The 12229-nt window shown below is 40.8% G+C and overlaps 2 protein-coding genes across 3 annotated transcripts in view; both read right to left on the minus strand.

The window, feature by feature from the left end:
* The window catches only part of LOC112343275, a 17364-nt gene continuing 5135 nt past the window's right edge, over nt 1-12229 (minus strand). Inside the window, exon 2 of the mRNA XM_024666448.1 lies at nt 1-1084. Coding sequence (XP_024522216.1) covers nt 227-736 — 510 coding nt within the window. The 5' untranslated portion in view covers nt 737-1084 and the 3' untranslated portion in view covers nt 1-226. The remainder of the gene's footprint in view (nt 1085-12229) is intronic.
* The window catches only part of LOC112343267 (probable disease resistance protein At1g15890), an 18571-nt gene continuing 9590 nt past the window's right edge, over nt 3249-12229 (minus strand). The window contains exons 1-3 of one of the 2 annotated variants that reach the window (XM_024666429.1): nt 6612-6997; nt 6270-6527; nt 3249-6208 (exon numbers count right to left, since the gene is read on the minus strand). In XM_024666429.1, the coding sequence (XP_024522197.1) occupies nt 3544-6208; nt 6270-6527; nt 6612-6889 (3201 nt within the window). In that variant the 5' untranslated portion in view covers nt 6890-6997 and the 3' untranslated portion in view covers nt 3249-3543. Of the gene's footprint in view, nt 6209-6269; nt 6528-6611; nt 6998-12229 lie in introns of those variants that run through there. The other variant, XM_024666431.1, reaches the window with a different exon arrangement.

Genomic DNA, 12229 nt, shown 5'->3' on the forward strand with positions numbered 1-12229 from the left:
CTAGGATCGCCTCGAGAAGCTGCAGCAGCGCCAGCGCCGGCGCTGCGCCGCGATTTCGCTGGCCTAGAGCCGGAGTAGCCGATTTCCTAGAGATTATGATCTCTAGGAAATTGAGCTGAACGCTGAGGCTTTGCAGGCGATCGCGTCGATTCCTCTCGTCTCCGCGGCCGGGGCGGCTAGAAAGCCGGGGCGCATTCTAGAGTTTCGGGGTTTCTGGGGCGATCAGTCATGTAGCGGGCAGTGATTCTCTCACAGAGAGCTGGAAGTCAGCCATGACGTGGAATCCGCCACAAGTAGCTTGTCCGCCTTGACTGCCACTACTCAGGCCGAGGATGAACTGGGCGTGGATGTGTCGTCTCCCAGCGGCGATTTGCTGCTCCATTTTCTCAAGAGCGGTGGGGGCGACGAGCAGCTGAGGAGCAGTAGCAGCTACAGGACCCAGCAGTCGCAGCTCACCGTCCCTGCCACAGCTTTGCTCCTTCTGGAGGACCTGGAGGAGGAGGAGAAGGTCCTCCTCCACGACCACTCTACGTCCCAGCAATAAGATTTGGTGGGTGGTCACCTCACTTCCAGCGGCACCAAGACCCACTTTTCCCTCCGGATCCATTCTTGACTCCGTCGGACCACTGATTTCTACGCTCGTTTGCTCCTCTTCCCGTTCCATCCGCCAGTGCCGTATCCTTTTCCAAATGCTCCGACTTTCCAGCCTGCTGATAATGTGGTTCATCCGCCGCATTCCTCTGGGGAGCTTAAAGCTCGTCCTGGCCTTCACTTCGAGTCTCCGGTGTTTGGACCCAGCGCAGCAGAGACCTCGGACTCCAAACGCGCCCCAGAGCAGTCGAGGAGATCGGTTACACCTGCGAAGGATGACAAGCAACAATTCCACGGCAATGGTTCCGAGCTCCTTCAGTTGTTACAGGGTGGTCCTGGTCGTGTGAAGCCCACAGCCTCCACAAAGGTGGATGCTACACAGGACAGTGGGGATTCTGGAGAGCCATCACAGAAAGGAAGTCCATCTGCTGTTCACGGCCCCATAGGACCGCCGAGGCGTCATGTCGTTTCTCCTCCGCAGAGTCCAAATGACCTCCTTGGACGTTTGTGGGCTGCTCTTCCGTCGTCAAGCCACACTTCGTTTGACGGAGAAAGCGAACGCAAGACGTCAGCCCGGAGCTTTGGCGTTGAAGTGAACGAGATGTCCCGGGAAGTCGATGGAGGTGAAGCTGCTGGTTTCGCACTTTTGAAGCGAAGGGGATCGGAGCCTGCCGCCTCGCACTACCTTTAAACGACTACGACTATAGGACTCTAAGACAAATGATAAGCCGAGGACAAACTCAGCATCCGGAAGACTACAGGACTATCGTGGGAGATACGTAAATGGAGAGGCCGAATTTGAGCCCGGAGGCGATGACTTTCGAGGTGCGGGAACGCGTCGAGTTACCGGTCGTGCAGACGCCAGACGCGGTGGTCGGGGTGCTGTTGGCCAGTGGATTGCGGTAAATGAGAGGCATAAAGATGCTGAGCCAAGTGACATCACCTCCTGCGATATCTCTGATGGAAGGGACGAGTCGCTTAAATCTTCAAACGGGACTTAGTCGAATGCTCGGAGAAAACATCAACAGGAATGGAAGATAAAACAGGCTGACTCAAAGTCAGCATTTCCAGCGGAGAAAAAACAGGACTACAAGGTTCCAAAGGCACGGTCTTTGGCATCTCAACTTGAACGTCCAGGCTTGCCATCGGGAAGTACGCAAAACTCTTCTGTTGGTGCGGCTTTTGAGGAGTCCAAACAGAGGCTCCATAATCTAGATGCTTTGGAAGGAGAAGGCGTGACGACCTCTCTAGATCTCGAGGAGCTACAAATTGACGGTCACCGTCGTGAGGGTAAAGCTCCACAGTTTTACAAGGTTTGTGCTTGCTTTTTTTCTTTCTTTATTTTCATGTGTTTGTATCTCTGGTTACAACCGAAGGAGAACCGTTTCAGGGAGTCCAGACGCGTCATTCCCATGCACAGACGTGATCTTCTTTACCGACTGGATCTGCTGAATTTCACTCGTGAGCTTTTCTGGCTCTACGACGAGCTTGTACCAACTGAAGAAGGGGAGGTCCGGAGAAGGAAGTTCTTCTCGAAGCTTGAGTCCCTTTTCGAGAGGGAGCTCCCGGGAACACGGCTCTTTCTTTTCGGATCGTGTGTCAATGCGTTTGGAGTTTGTAACAGTGACATCGATGTTTGCCTCTTCGTTGATCAGGAAGAACCAAGCTGCTTGTTCAAATGGCAACTATCCTCGAGTCAGATGCCATGTTAAACGTACAGGAGGCGTAGGACTCAACGTGACTCATGGTACCCGCTATAGTTTCTTATCCGAATTCTTAGCCATCCTCTGATCCAGAGAACTTTCCTTTCATTGTTCTTGGCAACAAGGTCGATGTTGATGGAGGGAACGATAGAGTGGTGAGCTCTTTTGTTTCATCTCTCGCCTCACTTTAAAGCTTGTGTGTCCAGGTTTCCGAGAAGAAAGCCAAGGCTTGGTGTGCTTCCAAGGGAAACATTCCATACTTTGAGGCGTCTGCCAAGGAAGACTACAACGTGGAGGCTGCGTTTCAATGCATTGCCAAGAATGCCTTGACGAGCGAACCCGAGGAAGACTTGTAAGTTTTGCTTGTTTCTTCTTGTGATGTTTCAAGCTCACATTTAACTTTTGGCAGCAGCTATCTTCCAGACACGATGGACAACAACAGACGGCCAAGATCGTCTGGCTGCGAGTGTTGATCTACTACTACTGTCCCTCTATCGATAAGTGTTTTCGCTTTCATTTTATATGTTTTTTTAATTTCTTTTTATTTTTACTCTCTCCTTTCGGTCGTTGGCCTTGGATTTTTCCCTTCTCAAATTTTTTTTTTCTTTTTGCTACGAAATAATTTTTCTTCTTCGATGTTGTATCTAGTTACTACTAGTAGTGCGCAAATTCTTGTGTTTGTGTATTATTAAATTTTCTTCGTTTCTAATGGATTGCTAGTTGACGAGAATTGTGTCACAACATGCCTAGATTTTCTCGATTCCACAAGTCTGGGTTGCAAGTAAGCAAAGGCTGTGATTGACACTGCATCACAAGAGTTTCCAATCCTTGGCAGCGATGCAACTTCGAAGCTGTGCAACCCTTTCGTTGTCTTATTCAGCCGCCAACTTCATTGTCCAAAAGTATGGGGAATGTGGCGATGTGGATGGCTTGCACAAACCAAACCAATCAGGATCGAGGGAGATCACTACATTGATCTCGAAAAGTGCATATTCTTAATATTGTTATGTTTTCCATGTTTTACCATTTACTCTGTACACCAGGTTTTAAAATACTCAAAACCACGAGAGTAAAGTAATATCCCGAGAATACGATTTGTAAGGAAAAAAAGAAACTGTTTCTTCTCCAAACGCTGCTGACGCTGTGAAAACTCTGTTTTCGTTTTTTGATGTTCTGCTTGTGATGCAAAATGGTGTAGCATTTGCGCAGATCTTCGAAAACCCAATCGATGTCCACTGAAGGAGCAAGGTTATACCTCGAAGCTTATATGGACATCCGGCCGCTCCTCAAGCCATGGTGGAACTTTCGTACCTTTTTGGCAGCGTAGGACTTTGAGCCTGGGAAATAAGCCAAGGCCGTGATTGTCTGAACTCAATTGGGGCCACACTACATCATCATGATCAGAGAGCACAAGTGTCTCCAATCCTGGAAGGGATGCAATGGATGATGGAATATCTTCGATCCCATACAAGTGCACACATCTTAAAAGAGTCATCTGGTCTGTTGGCTCAAAGAAATCATTGGGGAGCTGCCTCATACAGCCCTTCCACAAAGATAATGCGAACCGTTTCACCGTCAGCTGTGATCTCTGGGTTGGCATCAAGAGTCTCCTCATGTAACCTTCTACATCCAGTTCATCAAGGTCTTTGGGGAGTTGTGTCACAAAGAGAGGCAAATGCTCCCATGTATTATCAGGAGCCAGATAGAATAGTAAACTCTTCAGGTTTGGAAGACTTGCGGCCAAATCGTCCTTGAACTCGGACTGTGCAATGTGTAGATTTTGAAGCTCCAGAGCTTCAAGGCATGGGAACGATCCATCCAGACTGAAGAACTGGATACCACTGCAGTCTATGTCAAGTTCCTGTAGCCGTTGAAAGCCCTTTAACCAAGACAGGTCTTTCATTGTCTCATTGTTTGTGATACTTAAAAATTGTAGTTGTGGCCATTCAAGGCTTTCGGCATTGTTTTCACCGTCTTGTACCCCGACAATGGAAAAGTCCTCAAGCTGTTTGGAATTCTTAAACATTCGCTTCCAGTCAAGTTTGATAGTCGATTTCGCCCAAATGTGACATTGTCTTAGATTGACAAGTTGCCACAGGCCGGTGAAATCTGCAAAGTCCATGCTCTTTGCCTCCAACACCAGTGTCTCAATGTTCTTTAGTGCACCAAGGCTGTGAGGTATTTTTATTGTTGCACGATAGGAGAGGTCTAGCTTTAAATGTCTTAGCTTGTGTAGGCTTGAAATTCCACTCAAATCCACAGCTAACTCCTCATTGCACTCAAGCTCCAGCTCTTCCAAGTTGAATAATTGGGGCAGTAATGCAAAGTTGAATTTTCTGATCTCATCGCATTTCAAAACCTTCAGTGATGTCAAGCTGAAGAGCGCATCTGGCAATTGAGGCACACTTGAACGTCGAAGGTCAAGCACTTGAAGGTTTCTCAGCTTGGATATGCTCTCTGGAATAAAACGGACCAAATTATACCATCCATTCAAGCTCAATACCTTGACATTTTGGATGTGATCTATAATAAGACTGACATCCACACCAGAAATTCCATGACATCCATCGAGAAGCAAGACATCTCGCACATGAATATCAGACAAAAGGCTGCTTGTAACCTTCTTTCCAATGAATGAAACTTTAGAAAATGTCGGAGAAATCCCAGGTGGACAATCATAGCCAAACAGGCATCCCTTCTCGTGCTCTTCCTGGGGTGGGTACTTCCCTTTCAAGATTCTTATGCACAGCTTGCGTACCATATCGTGCACAGTTACAGACTTATACCATGTAGAATCAGTTGTCTTCACTAGGCATCTTCGTTCCAGTTCACTAACAATCTGCAGAGGCGAGAGTTCTGACCCAACCGCTATCCAACATTTTCTCAGATCATCAAAGCGGATTGGCCAATCTTCTGGAAACGCAGCCACATAGAGAAAGCACTCTTGCAGCTTTTCATCCTTATTAAACCGTCCCAGCTCGTCATAGCTAAACTTCAAGTGCTGGAACATCCGCTTCTCAATGTCCTCGTCATTCAACAAATGCATCTTCTGATAGCGTTCTTTCCACACCTGTGGCCCCTCATTCCTGTAGACAGCCATGGCACTGCCAATCACTTCAAGAGCTAAAGGGAGCCCCTCACATTTGCTAGCTATTCTCTCGGCAACTTTCACAATGTCCTGATCACTAGGTAGTGAATCACGAAAGGCAAACTTCCAAAACATCTTTTCGCTCTCGGCCTCTGATAGCTCATGCACAGGAAATACCTTTGCACCTAGCTTGCTCAAAATGTCTTCCTTTCTGGTTGTTACCAGCACCCGGCTGTAAGAGGACGGCCCTGCTATAAAATCCAGTCCCTTGGCCAAGCTCATCTCCCACACATCATCCAGTATCAGCAAGACACAAAGTCCACGAGCAACATTTTGTGCCAAGTGCTGCACATGCTCAAGGGTGCCTGCATTTTGGGCCCTCTCTTTCATGCCGCCCCATTCAAGAGCGTTGAGGAGCTGGGCCCTGAGATCGCCCTCCGATGCATCTTTCTTGACAGTGATCCATACAATGTTGTCATGGAAATGCTGCCGGACCCTCTCGTCATTGTGCACGAAGCTTGCAAGGGTGGTCTTGCCACACCCTCCCATTCCCAGGAGTCCAAACCATTTCCCCGGGGCTTGTGGATCCAGGAGGGCATTCACCACCTCATCCAGCTGCTCCCCATGGCGGCCAAACATGTCGTTGGCCTCGGGAACACCACGCCGTACATACTTTACGAGACCTCTGTCTTGTGGACAACTCCGTACGGAAAAGCTGGTGCTCGACTGCATCCCTCTCAACTCTCGCTCGTACCTTTTAATGTGCGGGAGGAGATCGTTCTCGCAAGTGCGTACCAGCTCCGAAATCGCGCCAGATCGCTTCTCCCTGCGCGACAGATCCATCTTTTAGCTCCATTGCTTCAAACATGAATTCGAATAAGCCTTACTGTGATCCAAGCAGCGCTTGCGCCGTCTTAGTCCATTCAGTCAGTTCAGTCAGCCACGCCTCAGCCTCACCAGAGTAGCGGAAATCTGGATTCCTGTCCTTGGGAGCATTAAACTTGTCAAGCGTGGCCTGGATTCTGGATGCCCTCTTCTTTAGCTCCTCAATGTGGACATTCAGCTCATGCTCGTGACCTTGGATCTGCAATAGGAGATCGTCGTAGGCACTTAAGGACTTCGCGATCTCGTTACTCCGCTTGTACCTATAGGAAGTGGAGAAGTTCAACCAGCTGCCTGCCATTTCTACACACACACACACACAAAAGATAAAATGCTACTGTACCGACCGCTTTATGGGGCTCCAGATCGTGTTGTGGCGTGATCCCAAGAGTGCTTGTGCCTTGGCGTTCCATTTCCTGACACGCTCCAAGCATTTCTCGGCCGCTTGAGAGAACGTGAAGCCAGGATTCCGCTGCTTGTGAACACTGAAAGCGTCGATCTTGTCCTGGATGTGGGGCGCCTTGTTCTCCAGCGTGTCAATGTTGGCATTGCAGTCCCATATCTTCTTAGCAGGGCCCAGAGCCAAGCCACACAAGGCGCTTGCCAAGGAGCCCACAACCTCCATGCCTGTAGACCTACAAGTAAACGTCGTCTCCCAGAACTCTTGGCCTTGGTACCCCCTCTTAAAATGAACAGTAATTTTCAGAGAGGTATAAGCTGCAGTAGAGCGAGTAGTAGAGGGCCTCGTGCAGCACCCTCCCTCTTGCAATGCCAGCTGTGGCTCTCTCTCTCTCTCTCTCTCTCTCTCTCATTGCTCCGACATTGTAAGTTTCTCCAGGAGAGGTAACTTTTGTCGCTTTGTTTTAGTTGCACACAGATAGGACGCCTTCCAGCTGACTGGGCCACGTGTTTGATTGCTTTGGGTCAGGAAAGCGTACTCTGGGTCATTCTTCACTATTTTTGAGACTAGAAATGTATATGGTTTTATTTTTGAACTAGGATAGTTTATATGTTTTAATATAGTTAACACTCTGGAACTTGATTTATAATATTAAGGACATCAAGGATTATTTTAAAATTGGACTAAAACTTGATTTTCCTTATGGATTTTCAACTACATATAAAAGATGTACATTCATGTAATTTATTCATATGACAATATTCTTTTGATAAGAGCATAGGTTGTGCTGTTTAACAAACATATGATGTTTTTGACTGGAACTTTTATGAAAAAATTCCCACACTTCAATAAGAAAATAAACAAATTTATATTGTTTTTATTTGCTGCAGAATGTCCTTTTTTAATTCTATATGAATTGGGATTGTTGGTTACAACTTCCATACATATAACATATAAATGTTCTATTGCAAACATCTTTACCACATATTTAATTCTTCCTTGGATCCTCATAATATAATCAATTGCCACTTCTATAGAATTGTCTTTATTGTTACTTTTATAGTAGTGTCCTTATTGTGGGCACCTTCTGGAAATTTGTGATAAACTACATCCAAAACTAAATAAAAGTAATTCCAAACATTGTTATAGTATGGCACAATGTAAACTTCTCTAACTAGAGTATTCATTAGTAAGATGCAAATATGATTAAATTGAATATTCCCTAAAACTAAAATATGAGAACCTATGTGGTGATATTTCATTAGAGTTCTTCTTAGTTCACCTACATAGTAACTGAGAAAAAATTATTAACTTCTACCAAAGAAATAGATAGATAGACAATTTCTCACTAGTAGTATTTAACACAAATAAAGATTTCAATTGCACCCCTAATCCCAACTAAGAATATCTTTATAATTTGAGTAAAATATATATCACTTGGAAAACCATATAGTTATAAGCATGAAATATAATATGATTATTACAAACCTACCACCATAGTTGTGTTTTGCTTTTGCACTATGATCTTAGCATGTATTGCCACAATTTTTAATTCTTCCTCTTTCATGACATTTTCTTCAACCAAATTATCATTAGGTAAACTATTCATCACTCATTCCAACATCACTAATGACAAATATAATGTTCTCTCACAAATCATATCCAAACCCATTTGCTAGATTATATGGTTTTGACTTTCCCCCCAAATCCACTCTATTATTTGTCATCGTGCTAACTTATGCATTTTTAGTGAGAGTAAGTGTTTGCCTATGCTTATAGAAAGTAGATTTGGTGAAAAAATAACCTTTTGCTGCCCTTGTTGCAACATATGATAGATAACAATAATTTTTCTTTCATTTTTGCTTTAGTTTGGTATGAACCATTGAGATGTGTCATTTTCTGGCTAATCTAGTGATTCCAATCCCCAGACAAATATTACAATCAACATTACAAGGCAAACACATTCTTGCAAAACTTGTGAAACTTAAAAATACACGATTATCACATATCTTTTAGTGTTTTTAATGTTGTCAACCTCGTGGTTTTTTGCTGCTTTCTTTCAAAAACATAATATTGTTATAAATATTTTTTTTGAGGTATTTTTCAAGTCCTTATTTAGCAAATTCATAATGGAGGTAGAGGAGATAAATTGCCCAATCCGTAATGCTTTTTGGGATTGGGCTTATAAGTAACATTTGATAAGCATAGAACATAGGAAGGTTAAAGCTTTTTACTTGTTTTTATTGATAGAAGTTTTTTTATTTTGGTATCATGCTTACTTTAGCAAAAATCTTTAACTCTTTGAGTTAGATAAGGATAATTGCTTTTCTCTAAGGCTATAAAGGTTTTAGTGAAGATCTTGCTTATATCCTTATGCATCTAATGTGCCAGTTATGTTTTTAAATGATTTTTTATTTGATTTTGGAAATCTTTTATTTACAATTCTCATATGCACTACTATTTTGTGTTGTTAGAGCTTACCATTGCATCCACAATAACATTAATATGTCTTCAATTGATCTTAATATGATGCAAGATAAATGACTATTTAAGGATGACCTGTGATTTGCAAATGATTTTGGACTTGGAAGATGATTGAGGTTGGGATCGATGGCAGAGATGGCATGCTGTTGTTTTATATTATAGCAAGGTCCACCAACCATGGTGCTATTTGGCCTATAAAGCAATTAGAATTAGTAAAGTGATGTTTTTAATTATACATTTTTTAATATAGTTATGTGTTTGGATTATTAGGGTATAAGTTGTTTGAAAGAAACTCCATACCCTAGAAGTAATTAAAGAGTCAAAATAGTCTAATGATGCAACTATAGAGATAGAGCGAGCATAATTAGCTAAAATCAATATAAGTTTGTTACTTAATTTATATATATTTTTTACATTTGAACTTCCCACATGTGAGATAGGGTTTGCATAGTAGGGTTTAGTGGGCGGCGAGATTGTAAAGGTGTTAAGTTTTGTATCTGCTTATCGTTCTATTTGAATTGACAAGCTGAGATAAGGTAAGCAATGGGTGAAAATACACAAAGTGAATCCCTTTTTTTTTCCTAAAATATTGATGACCTTAGCAAAATTGAATGGACCATTTAGCAAGGGATTGTATAAATATATTATGAGTGTTTGTTTGGCTAGAGTGTTGCCAAACTTCCATAACAAAATTGAGAGTGATGGATTTCTTAGAAAGGATTATTTCAAGCTTAACATTCCGATATGGATGAGCATTGGAGCAAAAAAAAAGGATGCAATCCAATTGACAAAGAAACTCAAGAATCTCAATGATTCGTCGGAATAGATATGCTATAAAAAGCATGCCCAAAATAAAAGCCCTTCACGAAAACAATAGTACCAGCCAACACTCACTTAAGAATAAAACACACCAAATCAAGGATTATAAAAATAGCAACCAAGGTTTGCAACACCAATTTTTAATGTTAAATACTCCAAGCGCTTACTAGATTTTTTATTAACTTTATTTAGCAAGAATCTACTTTATGAGTTATTGTAAATCTTTCCTAACTACAAAAGAGGATACTTCAAATGTAAAAGGTAAGTGGAGCAAAGAACTAAGCTAATTGAGCAAGTTTTTGAGTGTAAATTAAATAATCAGTTCCTTTTGTATTTATGAGTTCAAAATAAAAGAGATCTTCATTATATTGTGATATCAACTTCAGAAAGTAGTGGTTGCTAAAATAGAGCAAATAAAAGAGTTTATAAAGTACTTGTATGACTAGAGTGTTGTAAATCTCCTTGCATTTAAGTTAAATATGTAGATCTTGAGTTTTTTAAGGTACAAACCATATTAGTTTCAATGGAAAAAACCTCATAGTTTTCAATATAACTTTTGCAATATCTTCAAATAGCAAGGATAACAATTTTAGATAAATGGCAATGAGTTAGAACTACAATAGTTAAGAAAGTTTATAGTGGCACACTCATTTGAAAGTATAAAGCCCTACGAGTGAGGATAATTTCACTCATAGATAAGGATTTACTGGCCAATATAAAGGTTTTTTTCATATGTGAGGTAAATTGTTTTTAGGATGGCATTTTAAAATTATGCTCAACACTAAAGAAAAAGGTATGCACTAATTTTAAATTTTAAGTTCAGGAGATGTATTGGCCTAAGTGCATAAAGGCCATTGTCATTGGCAAGGATAATGAAAAAATTATTAAAGCAGTATTATTTTCAAAAGAATTTTATAGTTTTTTAATTTTTGTTTATGTAGCTCTAGACTGAATCATATGGCAACGGATGTGAGGAGCAACCCCCATACCCTACTAAACAGAATTGATGAAGAAATTGAGTGTGAGATTATAACCAAAGAAGAAAAAGGTAAATTTCATAGTATAACTTAATTGTATATATAATATTTTCTGGCTCTATTTACAAATAGAAGAACACTGAAAGTGCTTCCTTAAATAATGTTTTATTAAAATGTGGATAATATTATAAAAAAAATTTATTGTTTTGCAACAATCTTCACTAAATTTATTTTTTTTTGCTTGTGTGTATTAATTATAACTAACTTGTATAACTTTGTAAGTGTCATCCACAATAGTAAAAGCTTAGCCTATGGCCATAAATATTTATAAGGAGGTGTATTGATTCTTAAGCTTGTATATATTATATAATATATGAAGAAAAAGAAGTGGAATACACTGTAAATGCACAAAAAAAATCAACAACTATTAATAAAGTAGTATAATAACAAATCAATATAAGTAATTTTATTTTTTTCCACTCAAATTTAGCAAATACTTGCAAGAATTTTCTAAGCTTAACATAGCAATTCTAAGAAAATTAGTGGAATTGCTCCTTGAATTTAAGTTTTCTTTTGTTAACATAAAGCAATTTTATAAAAATGAAAACTATATTTACCAATTGCCAAATGCTTGCAAAATTAAAACTGAACAAACCTTAAAGGACATTGTTGATAAGAGTGTGAAGTTTGAACAATTGATTATATTTAAAGAGGCTTGGTCCATAAATACTTGGGACTACACCACTATGATATTAAAAAATTAAAATGTAATTAAAACCATATCTATAAATATGGTTCTATATATAAAAATTTATATGCAACACTATATCTGAATTGTGAATAAAATTATGTGAACAAAATTGGCAAACATTAGTTTCCAAACTATATATGTATCAGTAAACTATATACAAAAGTATATGTACATTTATTCTCAAAATACAACTCAATCATATTCAAAATTATACAAAAAGCCATTCCTTGTGATTGCCAAATAGCACATAAATCATGATGAAAACTATGTACAAAACCATTAGTGGTTGTGGTCCCAAAACCAATGCATTAACAATTAAGAAACCAGTCATGAAACCATTAAAATCACATATGGTTTAACCACAAGCACAACCATTTTGTTTTGGTACTAGTTATAGTAAAAAAACCATGTTGATGAGCATATTGTGGTTGTGGTGCTAGACAACACTATATGGCATGGCATCTGGCAGCCAGATGTCTTTCCCATGGAGATGAAGGCCAAAGTGTTGGAACCTTTGGTGGATCACAGCTGGAA

This window comes from Selaginella moellendorffii, unplaced genomic scaffold (assembly GCF_000143415.4).
Source record: "Selaginella moellendorffii unplaced genomic scaffold, v1.0 SELMOscaffold_141, whole genome shotgun sequence".
Classification (NCBI taxonomy): domain Eukaryota; kingdom Viridiplantae; phylum Streptophyta; class Lycopodiopsida; order Selaginellales; family Selaginellaceae; genus Selaginella; species Selaginella moellendorffii.